We start from the raw sequence: 24,734 nt of genomic DNA, 5'->3' as shown, positions 1-24,734 counted from the left end.
TCGAGATGGATTTTTCTGCGACTGTCGCGTCGCAGTCGCAACATGTCGCATGTTGCAGTGCGACACCATAGACTGCCATTATAAAAATTGTTGCGCGACATTGGTGCAACAAAATGTCGCGCGACAACTGTTGCGCCCTATCTGTCACGCGACTTTTGTCGCACGACAAATGTCGTCGTGTAGACCTAGCCTTAGACCATAATCTTACTAGTTTGATAAGAGTGTAGCTATAATGAGTGTTTATGAGATCAGGTGGTCAGAGATAAGGGCTTCACATGAGCTGTCACCTGACAGGACTCAGAAGTGATATTCTGCAAACAGACTGATATTTTTTTTTAACCCTTGTCTGTCAAAATCAGCTGAACATTTTTAATAAAGACCAATTAAAAAATATATTTTTTAGCACATAATGAGTGAAATGCAAATAATAAAAAATTGTCCCAAAGGTGTCCATAGCCTTTAAAAATGGCAATATATGCTAGAAGAAAGAACTTTTCATTGATTAGGGGTAAATTACATGTCGCAGTTCTTGGGCACGTGGTTCGACAAGCCTTAGGGCTCATACAGATGGCTCTGTATGCAGACGGAACGTGCATTGGGGACCATAATTGGCAGTCCTCAGTGCATGGACACCATCCGTGCGGCTGCTGTGGATGGATCCGGACACATTACAGTTGATCCGTCCACAATGCAAAATATAGAGCGTGTTCTATTTTTTGCGGTGCGGAGGCACGGAAAGAAACCCCTCGGAAGCACTCAAGTGAATGGGTCCGCATCCGTGATGGTGCACAAACGGCTGGGGCCTGTATATTGTGGACCCGCTGTTTACGGGCCGCGATATGGGAACGGACATCTGCATGTGCCATTATTCAGATGTATAGGACATGCAAGTTCACCCTTATAATAAGGTTCCCCATCAAAAAGTAATGATGTGGTGACCTTTTTAGCCACTGTGATCGCTGCTGCATGGCAGCGTTCTCTACGCAGTCATCAGTAATACCTGACCAGACCAATCCAGAATAAAAGGGCTGGCATGAAGCTTGTCTCAATGGTGCCATTCATACCGGGGTGATTTCAAGTATTAATAATTAAAAAATAATTCCAAATGTATTGAATGTGTTCAGTTGTATGTTATGCCTGCTTGTTTTCAGGATGATAGTCATAATAGGAATGTAGCCATACAAATAGCAAAAAGCTGCTTATTGCAGAAGGAATCATCTGATAAATACCGTACAGTAATCACCGCCAGTGTTTCATTCTACTGAACTATATTTAACCAGTGCAAAGTACAGAGAGTTTCCTTGGCTTGCCAGGGGTTATTATAAACTTATCTTAGATCACAAGACTGGTCCAGGTCGCTGTGACACAAAGCAAACAGAAAGCTGCATGTTCTGCCTGGTTATTATTTACCGGCTTATGTAAAAGCGGTAACCGGTGATTTCTTTATTACAGCTGGGGTCATGGGCAGTCACTGGTCTCGGAGGCACGTCACTGTTGGGTCTTGTGCTACTTGGGGACATGTCAGTGCCAAGGCAAGTTACAGGCTGTCTGGACTATGTTCGGAAAGAGCTGCACTGGAACCGTAACGGAGAGTAGGTATATTTTTTCATTTAGGTATGGCGCTGCCCAGGTCAGAATAAAACTGGGGTTAAAAGGAACCAGTCATCATAAAGAGAAGTGCAATCTGAAGGCGACATGTTATAGAGCAGAAGGAGCTGAGCAGACTGATTAAGAGTTCTATGGGAAAAGATCCAGCATAAGCGCTTATTCACATGGTCAGAGTTTGGTCAGTGATTGTGCGCCAAAACCAGGATTGGAGCCTCCACAGATGTAAAGTATAAGGCCTCCTGCGCACGACCGTAGGTGTCCTGTTGCCATATTGAAGATACGCAATACACGGGCACCATTCCCTGTGCATTCTGCATCACGGATGCGAACCCATTGAACGGAACGGAACCCTACGGAGTGCTTCTGTAACGGTCACGTACATACACACACACACACGGGGGGGAGGATAGTGACCACTGCGCTCCACCCTCACCCCTGGCCCTGCCTACTTGCCTCGCAAGTCCTGATGACAGGGGACAACTGGACGGCAGTCCCTAGCTTAGAATTTGTGCTGGGAGGACAGACAAGACAAACAACGGATAGTGAACGGACCGAGTCAATACCAAGAGAGCAATGCAGTACAAAGGGATAAAGCAGAGAATAGTCAGGAGAAGCCGGGGTCAAATACCAGGAGAGTAATAAAGTACCACAGGAGTCCACAGAGAATCGTCAGGCGGAAGCCGGGGTCGGAATACCAGGAGAGCAGCACAGTACAGGAGAAGCAGGCAGAGGATCGTCAGGGAACACAGGAACAGGTAAGTATGTCAGGTAACAGAATCGCAAATGAACCTAATTAACAGGCAACCTGTGGCCAGCAGGCTGCCTGTCAAATACTGACGAGCTGGGGTCATGTGACGTGGCCAGCGCCACATGACCCACGCTGCTGAATACAGCTGAGTGCCAGGGGAACTGAGAACGCCGGCCGCGCACGTCTCCTCAGTGTCCCCTATCACCTAGGAGGGTGACCTCGCTCCTGCACAGAGGCGGGACGCTGACGGCGCTGAGGAGAGCGAGCGCCTCGTCGGCTTCCTGTGACAGCTTCTGTGGGGTTTCGTTCCGGAATTCCGTTCCGCAAAAAGATAGAACATCTAATCGAAAAATATGGTTTCAGCAAGACCACTACTACTTTTGTCCTTGATGTAAAGTCCACCGTGTCATCTGAGTCTTGATTCATAATTACGAATCTAACATCATAACGCCTGGGTGGTGCTATCGTCTTGGATTATTGTGGAGAGCTTGCCATATTCCTCTGATCTGCCCTTGGCACCTCTGGTGTTCACTCATCAAGGACCTCCAAATATTGCATGCAGAACTTGTGTATAGATACAGTATATGGGTACACGCCCATGGATATTATCTGCTATGGGCTAGTAATGTAATAAGGGGGAACTTCCTTGTGCTGTACCACAGACCTGGGGGGATCTGAAAATGTTCTGTTATGTTCCTCCCCTCTTAGTAGGAGTGGGCTGATCCTGCTTCCTACCAGGAGAGGGAGTTCTAGCTAGGTCACTGAAGAGGAGGAAAGCATGTCCAATTGCTCCTACTCCTAGGGACCAGGAAGAGATCTTATTCTCCTGTGAGACCACTACTCCACAGAGACTGCAAGAACACCAAGAAACCTGAAAAGATATGACTTTCTCAAAAGCGACAGCGTTATATAGTCAGCAGAGTGGCCAGCAAGCCACATCTTTAGAGACCCTGCTGTAGGTGAGGGGATATGGCTCAGACACCCTAGATAACATCCAGGCCAGATCAACTGAAAGCCTGCATTACACAGTGGACACTTATATCCACAAGTTCCAGCATACAGATGTTAGCCAGAGGTTCTAGGGAGAGTCATCAGCAAGATAGCACACTGGAGGTACCTCACCTCACCATGCCTCATCGTCTGGGGATAGAAACTGCACATTGTACAAACTTCTGCTGGACAAGTTATTATGATTGAGCGAATCGGATTTGTGTTGCTCTATCTGAACCTGATTCATTTGAAAACTTCATTAACAATATTGGCTCTGTACTACTCTAAGGCCTCTTTCACACTTGCGTTGTCCGGATCCGGCGTGTACTCCACTTGCCGGAATTACACGCCGGATCCGGAAAAACGCAAGTGTACTGAAAGCATTTGAAGACGGATCCGTCTTCAAAATGCTTTCAGTGTTACTATGGCAGCCAGGACGCTATTAAAGTCTTTGTTGCCATAGTAGGAGCGGGGAGCGGTATACTTACAGTCCGCGCGGCTCCCGGGGTGCTCCAGAGTGACGTCAGAGCGCCCCATGCGCATGGATGACGTGCCATGCGATCACGTGATCCATGCGCTTGGGGCGCTCTGACGTCACTCTGGAGCGCCCCGGGAGCCGCACGGACGGTAAGTATGCTGCTCCCCCGCTCAACTTTACCATGGCAGCCATGGTAACCATTCAGAAAAAGCTAAACGTCGGATCCGGCAATGCGCCGAAACAACGTTTAGCTTAAGGCCGGATCCGGATCAATGCCTTTCAATGGGCATTAATTCTGGATCCGGCCTTGCGGCAAGTCTTCAGGATTTTTGGCCGGAGCAAAAAGCGCAGCATGCTGCTGTATTTTCTCCGGCCAAAAAACGTTCCGTTCCGGAACTGAAGACATCCTGATGCATCCTGAACGGATTTCTCTCCATTCAGAATGCATTAGGATAATCCTGATCAGGATTCTTCCGGCATAGAGCCCCGACGACAGAACTCTATGCCGGAAGAAAAGAACGCAAGTGTGAAAGAGCCCTTAAAGGGAACCTGTCACCGGGATTTTGTGTATAGAGCTGAGGACATGGGATGCTAGATGGCCGCTAGCACATCCGCAATACCCAGTCCCCATAGCTCTGTGTGCTTTTATTGTGTAAAAAAAACGATTTGATACATATGCAAATTAACCTGAGATGAGTCCTGTCCCTGATTCATCTCACATACAGGACTCATCTCAGGTTAATTTGCATATGTTTCAAATCGTTTATTTTACACAATAAAAGCACACAGAGCTATGGGGACTGGGTATTGCGGATGTGCTAGCGGCCATCTAGCAACCCATGTCCTCAGCTCTATACCCAAAATCCAGGTGACAGGTTCCCTTTAAATGTATGGCCTTCAGCAAATATCGCAGGAATTACTTTGTCTCGCCTCTATCATGCATCATTTCGTTTATTTGCAGAAATTACTGAATCACAATACTAAGCCAAACTCTGCTTTGTGCCTCATTAAAGAAGCCGATTTTGATACAGTAATTGATGCAAGTAAACAAAGTGACACGTGATAGAGGCGAGAGGAAGTAAGTCTTGCGATATTCCTGAGCTTCAGAAAGACCTCTGAGGCCATACATTTTACAGTAGGACGGGGCTGATATTCTTAAAGGGAACCCAGTCCCCATAGCTTGCGGTGCTTTTATTGTGTAAAAAACCCGATTTGATAGATATGCAAATTAATCTTAGATGAGACACTATCCCTGAGATGAGTCCAACGTAAAGGAGCCCAGCACCGCCCCGCATCTTCTCCTTGCTCCCCGAGGTCACAAAGTTAAAGCGCCGTAATCTTGCGATGTGCGAGCTAGCACATGCGCAGTGTCGGCATAGTGTTCCTTCCCTGTGCTGGCATCAGCCTCAGGGAATAAACTGCGCTTGCACTACCTTGTGCATCGCAAGATTACGGCGCTCTGGCTTTCTGACGTCGGGGAGCAAGGAGGAGATTCTGAGGATGCGGGGCGGTGCTAGGCTCCTTCACGCTGGACTCCTCTAAGGTTAATTTGCATATCTATCAATTTGTTTTTTTACACAATAAAAGCACACAGAGCTATGGGGACTGAGTATTGTGGATGTGCTAGCGGCCATCTAGTATCCCATGTCCTCAGCTCTAGACACAAAATCCAGGTGACAGGTCGTTTTTAAAAGAATCAGGTTTGGCTACAGCATTGCGAACTCGATTCACTCCACCCTGTAAGTTATATTAAAAGTTTAAATCACCTTTCCACTGCACTGACCCCCGGCCTGAGGGAGTACACCCTGTCACAACTGCCCAACCAGTTTGTGTAGTTACGTTCCCACGTGTCCCCACCCGTATTGTCATTATACCGGATGACGTTTTGGTATAATGGGATATACTGGCATGCTATTCTGTGTAATGGTTTGCAGTTACATCTTCCCTGTGAGAGATGTCCTAATGTGCATGCTGCTATCCTCTTCATACATATATTGTTCAGTCAGTCAGCCATTTTGTGCTCACCCGGAACTGATCATTTTATACCCACTCCTGTCATCCCACTACCGCACCAATACCGCTTCCAAATCTCAGGGACTAGTTCATATCTGGGTATTACGGGTAGTGTATTCAGCGACAAGCATTGCCCTATTATTAATCAGGTCAACAGGGAACTATCGCGGTGCCGGAACCACAGGCGCAGGGACAGCGGAGGGCACAGGGAATGATTACCGACACGGACTTCCGGGGAAAATGGCGGCGCCCAGCAGACGCGTGGTTTAGCCTGAGGTGTACACAGGGATGGCGGGGCTCACGCTTTTTGTCCGGGGCCTCCCGGAAAATGCTACCAGTGAGCGGTTGGAGGAGATCTTTGGGGAGAGTGGACCCCTCCGCCAGTGCTTCGTGGTCCGAGAAAAGGGTAATGAGCAGAGCTGTTCTACGCCGTACCGGAGGGCAGCACTGCAGCCGTCAGGGCCTTCTTGTGCTGCCTACCCCTGATCAGAACCATGTCCGTTTCTATAGGACATTGGGGGTCCATAGCCATCAGATATATATTATATTGGTTTTCTAGGATTTACCTATTGATGACACATCATCAGGATATAGTCAGTATGTGCAGCTGAGTCCTGTTCTAGTGATATGACTACCAACAGCTGATAATGGGGGTGCCAGTAGTCAGACTCCCACTGATCCTGAGGATAGGTCATCGATATAGAAGATCGGCCACTGTAAAAGTTCCAGCTGATGATGTCGCCTGGGACCCCTAGTCACGTGTGCGCTCAGTGATTGAAAAGCATTTCAACTTTATTACTGAAATCCAGTGAATGACCCTGCCCCATCTTCCTACAATAAAGGCTTTTCTATGTCTTTTCTCCATTCCCTCGCAAACACTTTTAGGCTACTTTCCCACTCGCGTTTGGTGCGGATCCGTTCAGATAATACAACCGACTGCATCCGTACAGAACGGATCAGTTTGTATTAGCTTTAACATAGTGAAGACGGATCCGTCTTGAACACCATTGAAAGTCAATGGAGGACGGATCTGTTTTCTATTGTGACAGATTGTGTCATAGAACACGGATCCGTCCCCATTGACTTACATTGTGTGTCAGGACGGATCCGTTTGGCTCAGTTTCATCAGACGGACACCTCCAAGCAGCGTTCTGGTGTCCGCCTCCAGAGCGGAATGGAGACTGAACAGAAGCAAACGGATGCATTCTGAGCAGATCCTTATCCATTCGGAAATCATTAGGGCAAAACTGATCCGTTTTGGACCGCTTGTGAAAGCCCCTGACGGATCTCACAAACGGAAGCCAAAACACGAGTGTGAAAGTAGCAAGGGGTTGTGCATTGGGTACCTATTGATGACCTATCCTCCATATCTGATCGCCCGAGGTCCGAATACCGGCACCGCTACCGGTCAGCTGTTTGAAGAGGAGATGGTGCTTTTGGTTCAACTTGAAGATCACGCTGCACATGGTCTCGCCTACAGCAGCGGTCCCGTCTGATTCAAGTGAATTACACTGCACCTCCGAGAGGACGCACAGTGTAATCCTGAAGAGGAAACAGTGCTTGTAGGAGCGCCACCTCTAATCCAAACAGCTGATAGGAGGGGGTGCCAAGTCTGACGGCCCCTTTTAGCTGCTTGGTCCTTGCCCTTACCATGATCGAAGCAGGATTTGACTTTTATCCAGTGCACTAATATGACTGCGGACTTCACAGTACGCTAACTTGTACTTTCAGGGGCGGAAAAATGTCGTGGTCTTGGCTATGTCACGTTTTCTATGTTGGAGGATGCACAGAAAGCAATGAAGGAAATCAAGGAGTACGATGGGAAGAAAATTGAGGTGATGGTGGCCAAGAAAAAGTTGCATGAAAAAGATAAAAAGGCTAAAGCGAAAGGTACCTCTGGGTGTTGGGTTAGAAATAGAAAGCAGCAATGGTTTCTTCTGTAAGCAAAGGTAAAAAGAACCAATATAATCCTTCTGGTTCCAGATGCAACTGAGCAAGCAAAGCAAAGCAAGCCTAAAGATGTCAAAGTGCCACCCAAGAAAGCCAGACTGATCATCCGGAACCTGAGCTTTAAGGTACAGTGGTGGTCGGCTGCGTTTTAATGTGAAGCGTCCTTTAGCGTTGGCAGTCAGTGTAATGCAGTTTTCATGCAATAATATATTACTGGGGTTATATTTTACCCAAGCTTCACACACAGCGGCCACATTTACTAATTATAGTGAACCTGGAAATCCTCTGCATCTAGCTTTACAAGGGGACGTGACTTTGCAGGAAAAGGTGTGTGGCTTAAAGGGGTATTCCCATTAGGCCTCATGCACATGACCATTGTTTGTTTTACGGTCCGCAAAACACGGATTGCTTCCATGTGCGTTCCACAATTTTGCAGAACGGCAAGGACTGCCTTTAATATAACTGCCTATTCTTGTCCGCAAAGCGCGATCAAGAATAGGACAGGTCATATTTTTTTGGCGGACCACGGAACGGAGCAACAGATGCGGACAGCACACGGAGTGCTCCGATGCTCTCCTTTGCCCTGCGCAGAATTGCGCAGGGAAAAGGCATTTCTGGAGATCGAGTGATGTACCGGGCTTTCCATAGGAGCTGCTAGGTGTAGGCTTCCGCCTAGCAGCTTTCCCGGAGACGTCACTGGCACTGATGGGTTGGCTTTAACGCTGCCCTAGCCCTTTTACAGGATAGGGCAGCGCTAAAGCCCACCCATTAGTGCCGGGCTTACTGCTAGATGAAAGTCTCCACTTAACTTTCCCCATGGAGAGCCCGGTACGTCACCGGATCTCCAGAAATGCCTTTGCCCTGCACGATTCAGTGCAGGGCAAAGGAGAGCAGCGGAGCATGAAATGCTAATGTCAGGGGGGCTGCCTGGGTGAAAAGGGAGATATGTCCAGGTTCAGCTCTGAACCCGGACAACCCCTTTAACCACACTTTGTACTTACGTGTGCACTTTTTATGTCTGGATTAAATATGTTGTGCTAATCGGCTGACATTATTTCCCATAACAGAGCTCTGAAGAAGAACTCAAGACACATTTTTCTACCTTTGGGTCTGTGATGGAGGTCAACATCCCCAAAAAGCCAGGTTTGATTGGTGTTGATTGCCCTTAAAAAAATAAAAGTTAAAGAAAACTCTTCATTGCTGCATAATTGTAGATTTTTAGTAGTTGCATGTTTAGTGGATTGTCCATCGTGTTCAACCATTTTCTACTCGCCAAACCCCTGTGGATCCAGAGTAAGGCAGAGACCCGGTTCACCAGAAAGGGAGAACACATTTCCTTCCCGATCCCTGGATCAATAATCTCTATGTCAGTATTATATTTTACAAGGAGTTAAATCTGTAGAGCAGTCATGCTCAACCTGCGGCCCTCCAGCTGTTGCAAAACTACAACTCCCAGCATGCCTGAACAGTCTACAGCTATCGGCCTACAGCAGGGCATTGTGGGAGTTGTAGTTTTACAACAGCTGGAGGGCCGCAGGTTGAGCATGCCTGCTGTAGAGGATACAAATAAGAGAAGCTGTCACTGTGACAGACCGAAGAATGAGTGTGATGATGTATTACATGATCCCTCTTGATCAGCCTCTGCTCTGGAAGGGGTCATGTGATGCAGTCCGTGTCCCCTGCCTCTGACCAATAATGGGAGTGTATGTCACATTCCCCGATTTAGAGCTGCGGAGGGATCCCTGGTAGATCGTGTGGCACACCATGTGACTGCACAGAACTAGTAAGTCATTTTTTTAAATTCCACCTCTTTGGAGGGTTTGTTTAGTGGAAGCTATTACAGAGATTAGTATGACTATAAGATTGGGTTCACATGGTGCCGTAGTGCATCGTGTGGATAGATCCAGAGAGTTCAGGATAGATGAGAACCTCTTCATCCTGTTTGCCGGTAAGTCTAAAGGCCGTAAAGCGTCTAAAACTACTATTAGTCGCTGGGTCAAGGAAGCCATTAGGGAAGCTTTTATGTCCCACTCTTTAGATCCTCCGGAGTTTTTTAGGGCCCATTCTACTATGGCCGTAGCAACCTCTGTCACAGAGAGAAGCCTTCTCCCCTTAGAGTTGATCTGTAAGGCGGCTTCCTGGAGCTCTGAATCAACCTTCATCTCTCATTATAGAATAGATGCTAAGGTAGCAGATTTTTCAGGCCTTTGGGCAGACAGTTCTTACTTCTGCCAGGCATGAAGACCCTCAGGGGTTCTCCTTGCTATCTCCCCATCTGTGCTGCTAGTAGGACGTAAGGGAATCGTTCGTTCATTTCTAACGATAATTTGTTTTCCCTTAGTCCTAACAGCAGCACACAAATTTTCCTGCCCTAAGTACATTCTTGTTATAGACACGGTGGGCTGGGGGGTGAAACCCCCCCCCCCCCCCCCCATCTGTGCTGCTGTTAGGACTAAGGGAAAACAAATTATCGTTAGAAATTAACGATAATCTACTCCTTTCAAGACAGTGCTGAAAAACAGATCCCACATTGTGACTGCAGAATTTAAAGGGGTTGTCCCACTAAAATTATTCTACAGTTTTCAAACCAGCACCTGGATCTGTCAGCTTTAGGCCTCTTGAACACAAGCGTTTTTGTTTTTTTTCCGTTTACGGTCCGTACTCCGTATGCCTTCTGTTTCTGTTGTTCCATTCAAAGATAGAACATATCCTATTATTGTCCGCATAAAGGACAAGGATACTACTGTTCTATCAGGGGCCAGCTGTTCCGTAAAAAAAAAAAAAGAATGCACACTGACGTCATCCGGGTTTTTTGCGGATCTGTTTTTTGCGGACTGCAAAATACTGAAAAAGCCATATGGTCCTGTGCAAGAGGCATTATTTAAATCTAGAAGAGCAATGAATGAGGAGATCTCTGGATCCATGTGATGTCTGATTTTCATGTTTTACATTACTCATGGGATAACACCTTCAAAGAGGTTTCAATAATTTGAAGGCATTTTCCAGGACTTTCCTGGCCAATCTTTAGGATGCATCATCAATATCTGATCAGTGGTGGTCAGACTCCTTGCACCCCACCCCATTCAGCTGATTTTCAGTAACTCCAGACTTGCTTTCCCCCTTATCAGATATTGATGACTTCTCCTTAAGGATCAATATAAAAGTCCTGGAAAACCCCTTTAACAACCTCCTGGTAAATATTGTAATTTTTATCCGTCTACATTCTGCAGATGCAATCAGTTGGCCTTCGCCCTGTTTGCAGGCAGAATAGGCCCCTTCTGCTCTTCATTTTCTGTTCAGTTATCTCTTTCTTAGGATAGTCGCTTAGCTTTACAAGATCGCCAGTAATGATTCTGCTTTGTCCAACAGATGGGAACATGAGGGGGTTTGCCTTTGTGCAGTTTAAGAACATGCTGGAAGCCAGCAAGGCTTTAAAAGGAACAAATATGAAGAGCATAAAAGGTGAGCGACTCCCACATGGAACGGACGTCGGTGCACTGTCCTTTACTTTTTTTTTTTTTTTTTAAATCAGAAATTTTTTATTAAGCACATTTTTAAAAATTGTATGAACAATAGGGACTTCTTCATTACAAGTAATATTGTAACAAGGTATAAAAATGATATACAGTCATTAAGTAAGCCCCCAAATCCCCCCCCATTTCCTATCAAAGAGACGGTCCACCGTTTGTACCAAAAGTATCACACCTCATCACACTTATCATCTCATAATCAATAAAATCATATCCATAACTAATTACTCAGTCAGGGCGCCTCAATTATTCTCCAGCCCAACTTGTTCAGACTCCTGCCATATCCAGTCACGCAGCCCGGTCTGCCCCCCACCAACGCAAGGGAAGTCTAGACAAGCCCAGGGGAGGAGGACCTGGCCCCGGCCCTGGTGGAGAACCACTTATCTCATATTGTTGTAGATTTGGCTTTGCACTTCCTCTTTCCACACACCCCCCTTTCAAGACGGAGTATATCATTCATCCTATTAAGGAATTCAGCTACAGAGGGAGGCTGTGGACGAATCCAGTACCAAGCTTTTAGCTTCCGAGCTTGGAATAATAGTCGCTGCACATCATAGCCCGCAATGTCCACCACCCCCAGTAGGCAGGCTGTAGGACCAAACTGCACTCCAATTCTGTATGCATCTTAAATACTTTTTATCACCCCTGCCCAGGAGCTCGAGGGCTCATCCCACTCCCAAAACATGTGAATTATAGACTGTGGGCATGAGGCATCCGCTCAAACCCCAATTTTAAGCAAGAAAGATGGTGTTCTGTATACTCGTGGATCAGCAATAATTGGGAGCATGCGATGTCCCTGACATAGCGATAGTTGCGGTGTTAGTGCCAGTATCGGTCATTTACTGACTTCTGGTCTACACAGAGACACAATGTCGCCTCATTGTTGTAGTGTGACTTTGATGATTCCCGTGTTGGAAACTCTGCAATATTTGTAAGGTCTATATGGGAATACATTTTTTTTATGTAGTTTTTATTTTCTTCTTGTATCATAGGACGGACTGTTGCTGTTGACTGGGCCGTTGCAAAGGATAAATACACAGCAACTCAGGGAGGAGCAAGTGGTAAGTTTACTCTGGTTTTCTTTTCTAGGTTCTGGGGTTAAAAAAATACTGGATAGATCCAAATAATTATTACATTTTAACACTTATTCCAGAAACCAAGAAAAGTAGCGGGAAGTTGTCACAGACCGAAGCTTTAGCAGATGCTGAAGATTCATCAGATGACAAAGATGACACTTCACTGAAAGATGCAGACGAAGGGGACGAAGATGATTTAAGTGAGGATGATAGCACTCAGAAAGAGGAGTCAGAGTATGAGCAGGAAACTTCACAACCGAAAACTAAAGGCAGTAAAGTGTAAGTAATAGGTAATTGCCATGAAAAACGATAGGCATTATTCCCTCTCCTGTTAGGGTAATTCTTCACACCACTTCTGCTGCTTGTTTTGCTTTTTTCCTTTGGTACGTCGTTCCACTATTAAATGAACAGTTTTGCTAATCATCAAGAACTCGCACACCGATTATTCAATATAACCAACATTTTATTTATTTGATGCACTTGTATAGCTCTGACATATTCCGCAGCGCTTTACAGCCAATAGCATCAAGCTGTCCCCAATGGGGCTCACAATCTAACATCTGCAATATACTTATGGTACTCTCTGGTGACAGGCCAGATGAGTATGCTTTTAAATATTTAATATGCTATGGTTTCTCTTATTGCTGCTTATATTGCTTTGTGAATGTACAGTGATCCCTCAAGATACAATGGCCTCAGGATACAATATTTTCCACATACAATGGTCTTTTCTGGCCCAACGTAAGTTGAATCCAGACTCAACATACAATGCCTGAGACTCAGATCCAACCAATCAAAGCCACTTCTCTGGTAAAATAGCTGTATACATGTATATAATGAGTATTATATGGAAGGACTTGTTTTATATGTGTTAGTTATCTGCTTATTTTTCTTATATCTTAATTTTCTCTCATCTTGGGGCTTTGGAACCGATTACTCAACTTACAATGGTTTCAACATACAATGGTCGTCCTGGAACCAATTAATATTGTGTCTTGAGGGACCACTGTAATGGACCAGTTGGTATATGTGTCTGTTACCTCGTCTGTATAGACTTTTTAAATGTTTCATGTTTCTTGTAGGCCTATTAAGAAGTCTCAGGCTACTAGAAACAAAGTGCTGAAGGAAGAGGAAAGCGAAGATGATCAGGAGAAGAGTAGTGATGATGAAGATAATGAGGACGATGATGAATCTGCAGACTCTGGTCAGGACAGTGATACAGAAGATGATTCGGGAGATTCTGACTCTGAGAGTGAAAAGATAGGTACGTCTGATTATTTAATAGGTTTGTTCCAGACCAGTACAACGATCATATTTAAATAAAAACCTAAAAAGGGTTTCCCATCTTTTAAAATTATGGCCTATTGCTAGGATATGCAATCACTTTATTATTCCCCGAGATTGAAGAAGATGAAGTGCTGGTGCAGCGGTTCACCCCCTTCACAGTTTTTTCCCCTTGCCGAGCAGCTCTGTGGCCGCTCCTTTTGGGTTGCCAGCATATCTGGCCAATAAACGTGGCTGTACATGCTGGCCCTTCCTGCTTATATAAAGTGTGCTGCTCACTCCTCTGGTTCAGGCCTCATGCACATGGCCGTGGCCCGTATTGAGGCCCACAAACAGCGAGTTCACAATATGCGGGCACCAGCTGCGTGCTCCCCGCATCACGGATGCAGATCCATTCACTTGAATGGGTCCACAATCCGGAGGTGAGGAACGGAAGCATGGAACCCCACAGAAGAACTCCGGAGTGCTTCTGTGGGGTTCCTCTCCGTACCTCTGCACTTAAATAGAAAAAGTTCAAATTTTTTTTATTTTTGCGGTGCGGACTGTTCACGGACCCATTCAAGTTGAATGGGTCTGGATCTGTCACTGCACGGATGGTGCCCGTGCATTGGCACAACGGCCGTGTGCAAGAGACCTTAGTCAGTGAGAGAGAACAGAAGCTCAAGCATCGGACAGGAAAAACCTAGCCATGCTGCTCAGTGCTCAACCTAGCTAGATAAATGATATTATTTTTACTTATATGATGTGCCATAATCCTTGTAAGAAGTGCCCCGCCTGATCGTATGATGTAAAGGGGGGATTACACTTGCTAACGTGACCTGCCTAAACATGTGTTTTATTTGTATTTTAGATAAAACTAAAGTGAAGAAAAAGCTATTGCCGTCAGATGTCAAAGAGGGAAGAACATTGTTCATTAGGTAAAGCTTGAGCTCCGATAAAGTGACTTTGTCAGAAGCATAATTACCTATGCAAATCCAGATGAAAAATATCAGCACTCCATAAATAAACTGTTCTACAATGAGTCGTGCACTAGAATAGAAGCCAGAAAGCCAGGAGTAGCCCTGCCTGTCTGATATTGAGCATCCCCCCCAAACCTAACCATGTCTTCAATATTTAAGTGTACCTAAGCTTCGACATAAACTTGATTTACCTGTTGTAAATGTGATGACAAGAATATTTGTAATATACTTTAATTTTTTTCTTTTCCTAGCAAAATAAGCACCTGAAGAACAGGTGCCTATAGCGCTTTGCAATCCGTACACTCATATACTGCTGATATATCGACAGTATACGGATTCCATTGGGGCTGCGCTGAGCTCCGTCCTGCCTGTCACTAAAAGCTCTGCATAGCACATCACCCATGTGCTCTGCCAGGCATTAGTGGAGTGTGTGGCGACAGGGGCAGTGCCTTGTGCTCGCTCTGCTCTGCTAAAGCCTTGCCTACCACATCCTGCAGGCAAGAAGAGCGAGCACAGGGCAGGAGCTGACCTACCACATTGCTACCCTACTAAAGCCTGGGTATAGCACATTGGTGAACGGAGCTGGTGCAGCGACATGTTCTCCTACCAGTACAGCTGTCGGTGGAATATCTGTACACATGTAGACAACTGACATGTCAGCGGTGTAAGGATATGGACTCCGAAGCGCACTAGGCACCTGAACTTCATTTGCCCATTTTGCTAGGAAAAGTAAGAGAAATAAAGCATATTGCAAATAATCATTTCATCACATTTACAAAAGGTTTTTAGTAAAATTGATGTCGAACTTCAGGTGGACCTTAACTTCACACTGTACAAGACTGCATTTTGGCTTACTTCCAATTTACTGTACTTTTAAAGATAAACTTCTTTTTGGGTCTAAAGCACATACAAGAAATGGGCCAAATCTAAAAGCCGTTCTGTGTGTTCACTTTTTTCCTTTGGTGTTGTAGGAATCTGTCTTTTAACTCTGAAGAAGATGATCTAGAAGAGTTGTTGCTGAAATACGGAAGCATTAATTATGTGCGGATAGTGTTACACCCTGATACAGAGCACTCTAAAGGTATGCCCGACATTGAGTGAGTAGGGCGTTTCACCAAGTGTTAATTAATCCTGGAACGAGGACATATTCTCTGTAATTAAACATACTCATTTTATGGTGATCGCTTTTCGCAAACTTGTAAGTTCCAGCCATTAATTAAGGGTGGAGAGAACTACTTGTCAGTATGATGAATCACCGGTGACCTAGTATGGTTGAAAAGGCAGTGTCTGTAGTTTGTCTCCCTGCGGCCTGTATGGATTGTGCTTTGACTGTATTGTCCAATGTCATGTATGACTTCTTTTGAGCTTGGATTGGGTAGGTGCACATAACTGTTAACAGAATGTGTAATGATCTAGTAAGACCATCTGCACACATATGTCAGCCTACGGGGCACTATTAGATCCTGAGGGTTATGATTGGTGGGTGTCAAATTGTACACACTCGGCTATAACATGCAGCCCAGGTTTAAACAACAGAAAATTAGAAGAAAAAGTTTTCTACTTATCAAACCTTCCCTAGTGGTATAATGAAGTGGCGGGGTTAGGGTCACTAACTCTGAGGTCTAGTGTAGAGGGGGTTTGGTCAGCTCCTGTCATGGTACCAGCTATGGTGCGGTGTGCTCACCTCGTTAAATGTGTCTCCTGTCATTGCTCTGCAGCGCTTGTTCCTCCCAGGATTATTTTTCTAGATTTTTGACTCTACAGCACACATTATACACAGCAGTGCAGTACCTGCATTATGCACACAGCTCTGCAGCACACACATTATACACAGCAGTGCAGTACCTGCATTATGCACACAGCTCTGCAGCACACACATTATACACAGCAGTGCAGTACCTGCATTATGCACACAGCTCTGCGGCACACACATTTTACACAGCAGTGCAGTACCTGCATTATGCACACAGCTCTGCAGCACACATTATACACAGCAGTGCAGTACCTGCATTATGCACACAGCTCTGCAGCACACACATTATACACAGCAGTGCAGTACCTGCATTATGCACACAGCTCTGCAGCACACACATTATACACAGCAGTGCAGTACCTGCATTATGCACACAGCTCTGCAGCACACACATTATACACAGCAGTGCAGTACCTGCATTATGCACACAGCTCTGCAGCACACACATTATACACAGCAGTGCAGTACCTGCATTATGCACACAGCTCTGCGGCACACACATTTTACACAGCAGTGCAGTACCTGCATTATGCACACAGCTCTGCAGCACACATTATACACAGCAGTGCAGTACCTGCATTATGCACACAGCTCTGCAGCACACACATTATACACAGCAGTGCAGTACCTGCATTATACACACAGCTCTGCAGCACACACATTATACACATGACTCTACAGCACACATGATACACAGCAGTGCAGTACCTGCATTATGCACACAGCTCTGCAGCACACACATTATACACAGCAGTGCAGTACCTGCATTATACACACAGCTCTGCAGCACACACATTTTACACAGCAGTGCAGTACCTGCATTATGCACACAGCTCTGCAGCACACATTATACACAGCAGTGCAGTACCTGCATTATGCACACAGCTCTGCAGCACACACATTATACACAGCAGTGCAGTACCTGCATTATACACACAGCTCTGCAGCACACACATTATACACATGACTCTACAGCACACATGATACACAGCAGTGCAGTACCTGCATTATGCACACAGCTCTGCAGCACACACATTATACACAGCAGTGCAGTACCTGCATTATACACACAGCTCTGCAGCACACACATTATACACAGCAGTGCAGTACCTGCATTATGCACACAGCTCTGCAGCACACACATTATACACAGCAGTGCAGTACCTGCATTATGCACACAGCTCTGCAGCACACACATTATACACAGCAGTGCAGTACCTGCATTATGCACACAGCTCTGCAGCACACATTATACACAACAGTGCAGTACCTGCATTATGCACACAGCTCTGCAGCCCACACATTATACACAGCAGTGCAGTACCTGCATTATACACACAGCTCTGCAGCACACATTATACACATGACTCTACAGCACACATTATACACAGCAGTGCAGTACCTGCATTATGCACACAGCTCTGCAGCACACACATTATACACAGCAGTGCAGTACCTGCATTATGCACACAGCTCTGCAGCACACATTATACACAGCAGTGCAGTACCTGCATTATGCACACAGCTCTGCAGCCCACACATTATACACAGCAGTGCAGTACCTGCATTATACACACAGCTCTGCAGCACACATTATACACAGCAGTGCAGTACCTGCATTATACACACAGCTCTGCAGCACACACATTATACACAGCAGTGCAGTACCTGCATTATACACACAGCTCTGCAGCACACACATTATACACAGCAGTGCAGTACCTGCATTATACACACAGCTCTGCAGCACACACATTATACACAGCAGTGCAGTACCTGCATTATACACACAGCTCTGCAGCACACACATTATACACATGACTCTACAGCACACACATTATACACATGACTCTACAGCACACACATTATACACATGACTCTACAGCACACACATTATACACATGACTCTACAGCACACACATTATACACAGCAGTGCAGTACCTGCATTATACACATGACTCTGCAGCACACACATTATACACACGACTCTGCAGCACACACATTATACACACGACTCTGCAGCACACACATTATACACACGACTCTGCAGCACACACATTATACACACGACTCTGCGGCACACACATTATACACACGACTCTGCGGCACACACATTATACACACGACTCTGCGGCACACACATTATACACACGACTCTGCGGCACACACATTATACACACGACTCTGCGGCACACACATTATACACACGACTCTGCGGCACACACATTATACACGCAGCTCACGTTATACGGACACAAAAACACATTATACACACACAGTGTGCTGAACACACGGCTCTGCTGCACATACATCCTTAATAAAAACACACGTCTCCTCTTCTGGCTCCTCCCACTGATGACATCTTCAAAGGTCCTTCAGCTGCAGGTACTTGAAGCTATCATCTCCTTCACTGCAGCTGGGGGACCTTCAGGATGGAGTGGGCAGTGTCCTATCCTCTCCTGCCTGCAGTGATCATATGGTCTGTAGTAGCGGAATCCATACCGGAATTCTTAGATAATCCGAACCTTGTACGCTGAACTTGAAGCCACAAGTTTACTCAACACTACTAAAAATTGTGTTATAGTCCAGTGTTCCTCAGGTCCACCTGTCTGTCCTGTTTTTGGGACTTTCTTAGTATTGAGCAGCTGATATAGGCTACTTTCACATCATCATTTTTAGTTTTTTCGTTTTGAGATCTGGCAAAAGATCTCAAAACTGCGTCAAAACGGCTCAGTTTTGTCCCCATTCATTGTCAGTGGGGACAAAACAGATCAGGATGCAGTGATTTTAATGCCGGATCAGGTTTGTTCAGTTTCTATTTAATATAACCTGATCCGAACGAAAGGGTTTCCCCTGGATGTATTAAATGAAACTTAAGTGTTTTCCTCAGGTTTTGAGATCCTGTGCCGCATCTCTAAACCTGAATAAAACACAGCTGATGTGAAAGTAGCCATAATTAGTGTCCATGCATCAGGACTTACCCCAGGTATTCATTCTGTGGGATATTCTCAAATCCTGACCGGCAGGTGGGCCCCGAGAAGTGGAGTTGGGGAACACGGTTATAGTCCATGAAATGCAGTAATCTGTTCTTGATACTTCTTAAAACCATGGTTGATTGATCATCTACAACAGGGTTCCGCAACTCCAGTCCTCAGGACACACCTACCGGTCAGGATTTGGGAATATCCCATAGAATAAATTCCTGTGGTAAATCCTGATGCAGGGACACTAATTATATCACCTGCTCAATACTAAGGAAATCTGGAAAACATGACTGGTAGGTCCCGAGGACCGGAGTTGAGGACCACTGATCTACAACATTGCTGTAGTTAAAGGAAAAATGCAGTTGTGTTTTTCATTAGCTTACAGAATGCCTGTGTGTCCATGTACTGGGACTCACAAATTGCTGAAATAAAGGGGCTTGTGTGCCTTTTGTTCATAGTTTGGCGAATTCTTCCACACATGCAATTCTGTTGAATGGCTGGGATTCCAGTCGTCAGACAAATTTTATCTTTTAACAATTTGGTGTACTTTGACCTCTTGCCATATAACGCCGCCCTTTTGCTTTCATCTTTAAGGCTGTGCCTTTGTGCAGTTTGTGGATAGAGAGTCTGCGGAGAAATGCCTAGCAGCTGCCAAGGATGACTCGGAGGTATGATTATTGTATCCGAAATACGCCAAAATAACTGTTAGGGCAGATGCGTCTCCATTTTTTTTCTTTAGAATTCATTATCAATAATCAAACTACATTGTATCTTTTTTGCTGTGGAGTTTATAGCCTGCCTGACTACTGCTGTAAAGAATCATCTGCATAAAAAGTTATCACAAATTAATGTGAAAACTCTGTAATTTTGTAATAAAATGGAGGATGGTTTTCTGGATATAGCAGGTGTGAAAGTAGCTAATTTCCTCTTTGGATTTTTAGCACTGCAAAGAGGCTCACTTAACTCCTTCCGGCCCCGTGAGCCAATATGGGTCATTTGACTGTGTGTATGTCAGTTAGCCCCCATAGCAGTGACATTGAAAGTGCCGTCATAGGACCCTATAACAGTGAAGACAAATGGCTGGTTTGTTATGGAAACCAGGGTAAAACTGTGTCTGTCAGTGAGGCCCAATGAAGGACCTAGGGGCTTCTAGTGACCAACAGGGGTCATGTGATGGTGCCGTATTAGCTTTTTTTGTGTGAATATCTGAAGAACCATATGTGCTAGAGAGCTAAAACCTGATTTACATATGAGCCAAATAGATCAGTCCAGTTGTTGGGCTGTCTATAATGAACAGACAGACAAGAAAAATTATATTTAATATATGTAATAGACTAGCAGAATTACCCGGCTTCACACAGGTTTGTGTGTGTGTGGTTAAAAGATATCCAGTGTCCCCCATAACAGTTTCATTCACAGCGCCTCTATAACGGGGACAGGCACGGTGCCCCCATAATGGGGAAATGCACGGCACCCCCATAATAATGAAGAAAAATGGCTGGGTCGTTATGGAAACCTGGTGTAAAACTGTGCATGTCAGTGAGACAAAGACGGAAGGACCTGTGAGCTTCTATTGACCAATATGGGCCATGTGATAACATAGTTGATTTTTATTGTGGATAGAGAGCTGATTTACCTATAAGGCTATTTTCACACTAGCAGCAGGACGGATCCGACAGGCTGTTCACCCTGTCGGATCCGTCCTGTCGCTATTTCGCCGGACCACCACTCCGTCCCCATTGACTATAATGGGAATAGGGGGGGAGCTCCGGCGCAGCTTGGTAGTGCACGGCGAAAGGCCGCCGGACTAAAAGTACTGCATGTTCGACTTTTTAGTCCGGTGGCCTCTCACCACGTACTGCAGTGCTGCGCCGGAGCTCCGCCAACAGGGTGAACAGCCTGTCGGATCCGTCCTGCTGCTAGTGTGAAAGTACCCTTAGAGCACCTGATTTACCTATTTGCCAAATTTGGTAGATAAAGCTATCAAGAGAATAATGCAGCCGTCATACTGGATTACTTTGCAGATTATCTCTCCCCCCTTATAGCAGCAGTAAACTGACACGGCTTATAGGAGGTCTTACATGTTTTTACTGCTAAAGAAGGACGATATTTAGTATTTAATGTCAGAGACCTAAAACTGCTGAAATGAATAGTCAATAATTCAAAAAAAAAAATATATATATAGTTTGGTATGCATATTGAATTTATAAAACAAGTATTCCTTTCTGATGGAAGTGTTCTTTTAAGTTATTGCTAAAATATACCATAAATGTGACCCTGCCAGTAGGTAGAAAAATAGAATAATATGGCAGAATCTCTAGGAAAGTGACCATTCAGCTTTAGTCGTTTCTACAGGGACAGTTTGGTCATACATTTCTAAGTGCCACTGCCACTTAATTCTATTGATTCGTTTGGGGTTACATTTACTAGTGAATTAATATTAGTTATGTCATTAATGACCACCTGTTTTTTTCTTAAAGAGAACCTGTCCCTACGATATGCAGTGCAATCTGTAGACAGCATGTTCTAGATCAGAATGAGCTGAGAAGATTATACAGTTTTGAGGGAAAATATTCAGTAATACTTGTAATTTATCAGTGACTGACAGCTATCCCTGTATACATACTTACACAGAGAATACTATCAATCACTAATAACAGCTAAATGGCCCCTCTTGAGCTCAGAGCAGAGATTTAAGTGCATAAGGGTGCTTTCACACTAGCTTTTTTCTTTTCCAGTATTGAGTTCCGTCGTCGGGGCTCTATGCCGGAAGAATCCTGATCAGTTTTATCCTAATGCATTCTGAATGGAGCGAAATCCGTTCAGGATGCATCAGGATGTCTTCAGTTCAGTCACTGTACGGTTTTTGGATGGAGAAAATACCGCAGCATGCTGCAGTATTTTCTCCGTCCAAAATTCCGGAACACAAGCCGGATCCGTCATTATTTTACATTGCAATGCATTAATGCCGATCCGGCCCTATGTGTTCTGGAAAAAACGGATCCGGTTTTGCATTCTGCGCATGCGCAGACCTTTAAAAATGTGAAAAAGATAAATACCGGATCCGTTTTTCTGGATGTCAAGCGGAGAGACTGATCCAGTATTGCAATACATTTGTGAGACGGATCCGGATCCGCATCCGGATCAGTCTACAAATGCTATCCGTTTGCATACAGATTGCTGGATCCGGCAGGCAGTTTCGGCGACGGAATCCAGCCACGCTAGTGTGAAAGTACCCTAAGTTAAAAAGTTTTATTGAATCTTTTGCCACTCCGTATCACTCCGCTCTCCTCCTACTGCTGTATAACACGCTGCCTGCCCCGATATTGCATTACATTTTTCAGTGACTGAGTCCGTTTAAAGGTTTTGTCTTGTTTCAGGATGAAACTGGACAGCTCATTTGATCCACCTGTAGTAAAGAATAGACCTTTACCTACCCAACAGATCCTGCGCCATCGCTCTGGGTTGCCCGGCAGGGCTCCTTTTACCTGGCTGTAGCATGTTGTTGATGTGATGTCACCGTTGCATCTAGGTGAACTGAGCCATGCTGGGAGGACCGGTGTGGGAGCTGTCGGGTAAATCTATTCTTTATTGCAGGTGGATCACATGTGGTGCTTGGTTTTCCTTTTTAATAGTGATGTGCGTGCATACATACAGTTGGCCATACCTTTTCATTGCCTACCTGTACAACTGCCCTTTCTCCTTCAGAGCTTTTATTCAAATTATTTTAAGTTTTTCTTCCATTCATACTATGTTAGCTATTTGTAAAATATCTTGGAGACCCATTATTGTAATGTAGGCCAGTCTTGCAGTGATAATCCCTAGGTTTAGAGATTTGCCTTTACTGAAAGGGGATCTTTAGGAATGATTTAAAATGGACACAAGCATCCTGTCCTTGAATGTGAGCAGGAATAGTTTCATCCACTTGCTTAGCTGTCTAAGGTACGATGTGCAGGGCCTCATGACAAACTACGCTCTGGCACTTGAGTATACTACACATTGGTGAGCGTTCCTTTCAGGCTGCTCAGCCATAATGGCATATTGTAGTCAGGATCTCATCATTGCCTTCCATTGTAGGGCAGTGTAGTGAGACACCGCTCTCTCACTCCCTAGGCAGCTCTGCAAGTGGTGGCAGCCAATCCTGGTCACATTCTAGGACAGGTTGCTTGCAGTAATTTAAAATAGTTCCTCGAGGACCATTTTAACTCCTAACCCATTTCATTTTTGGTGTAGAATGGTGGTTTAAAACTTGCTGGAAGGAAGCTGTTTGTGGACCTGGCCGTGAGTCGGGAGGAAGCTGGAAAGCTATGCCAAAAGAAAGTAAAGAAGCCTACAGGAACCAGAAACCTGTACCTAGCGAGGGAAGGATGTGAGTATAGTACTATGGGTGTATCAAAGTACACATACCTATATTGAATTTATTTATTCAGTTGTCTTCAGGTTTTCCTTTAGAACTGGGTTGTTTGATCTTTTGTGGTGTTTAGTCCATGAAAATCTATGTTTTACATTGCAGGTTAATAAAAGAGACTTGGGGTCATTTACTAGCAGAAATAAGCCTAAATTAGGTTAGGTTGCGCCGCTATCTGCAACTTTTTCCCCCTCACGCCAGGTCTAAAATTGTGGGCGTGGAGTAGGCAGGGCCTGTCTTATTCACCATTTCCTACGCCTGTTTTAGGCATCAAAAAAAGTCTAAATGTAAGACAGCAAGAAAGCTGTCTTACATTTACAACTGGCACTAGATGCGCTAACGTTATGGAGAGGCCGGTACCTCATCATAACTACGGCAGATCCACCTCCAGTTTAGGGCTTTAATAAGACTGGCATCTAAAACGTCGGTCATAAAAGGGAACCTGTCATCAACTTTATGTTGACCTCACTGAGGTGCAGAGCAAAGAGTACTGGTCTAACCCCCCCCCAAATCCTGACTTGGGCGTCATGCACACATCCGTGGAACACGGTCCGTGAGATCCCGGCCTGCTGAGTCCATGAAGTGCACGGCATCTTAGCAACCAATGACGCCGTGTGCTCATGCACTCAACAGGACGGCAGGCCGGGATTTTATGGACCATGCTCCACGGATGTGTGCATTATGCCTTAGGCCTCTCACCCAGTTAAGCCAGTATTCTCTGCTCTGCACTGATGAGGGGCAATCACCCTGAAACAGCTGTCTGCAGATGAGATGCTGGCTTTTTTTTTATTATCCAAGTCATGTCTCAAGGCCTCTTTAAAGGGTCGAGCATTGACTTTTGAGAAACTCTTCTAGTCGAGCAACATTTACTGTACAGGAGATTAACTGCAAGAGGAAACCCTAAAAATAAAATAAAATAATTACACAGAACTATGCCAGGGCCTGGGCAGCT

At 45.2% G+C, this 24,734-nt stretch overlaps 1 protein-coding gene across 2 annotated transcripts in view; it reads left to right on the top strand.

Moving 5' to 3' along the window:
• The first annotated feature begins 1,492 nt into the window (after positions 1 to 1,492).
• RBM28 (RNA binding motif protein 28) overlaps positions 1,493 to 24,734 on the top strand; it is a 37,527-nt gene continuing 14,285 nt past the window's right edge. Inside the window, exons 1-12 of one of the 2 annotated variants that reach the window (XM_044283422.1) lie at positions 1,493 to 1,592; positions 7,569 to 7,727; positions 7,821 to 7,912; positions 8,855 to 8,930; positions 11,157 to 11,249; positions 12,310 to 12,378; positions 12,471 to 12,672; positions 13,476 to 13,657; positions 14,528 to 14,594; positions 15,608 to 15,717; positions 19,969 to 20,042; positions 23,608 to 23,743. In XM_044283422.1, the coding sequence (XP_044139357.1) occupies positions 1,556 to 1,592; positions 7,569 to 7,727; positions 7,821 to 7,912; positions 8,855 to 8,930; positions 11,157 to 11,249; positions 12,310 to 12,378; positions 12,471 to 12,672; positions 13,476 to 13,657; positions 14,528 to 14,594; positions 15,608 to 15,717; positions 19,969 to 20,042; positions 23,608 to 23,743 (1,297 nt within the window). In that variant the 5' untranslated portion in view covers positions 1,493 to 1,555. Of the gene's footprint in view, positions 1,593 to 6,067; positions 6,244 to 7,568; positions 7,728 to 7,820; positions 7,913 to 8,854; positions 8,931 to 11,156; positions 11,250 to 12,309; positions 12,379 to 12,470; positions 12,673 to 13,475; positions 13,658 to 14,527; positions 14,595 to 15,607; positions 15,718 to 19,968; positions 20,043 to 23,607; positions 23,744 to 24,734 lie in introns of those variants that run through there. The other variant, XM_044283421.1, reaches the window with a different exon arrangement.

Source organism: Bufo gargarizans, chromosome 2 (genome assembly GCF_014858855.1).
Source record: "Bufo gargarizans isolate SCDJY-AF-19 chromosome 2, ASM1485885v1, whole genome shotgun sequence".
Classification (NCBI taxonomy): Eukaryota; Metazoa; Chordata; class Amphibia; order Anura; family Bufonidae; genus Bufo; species Bufo gargarizans.
This window is presented reverse-complemented; position numbering and strand designations above follow the sequence as displayed.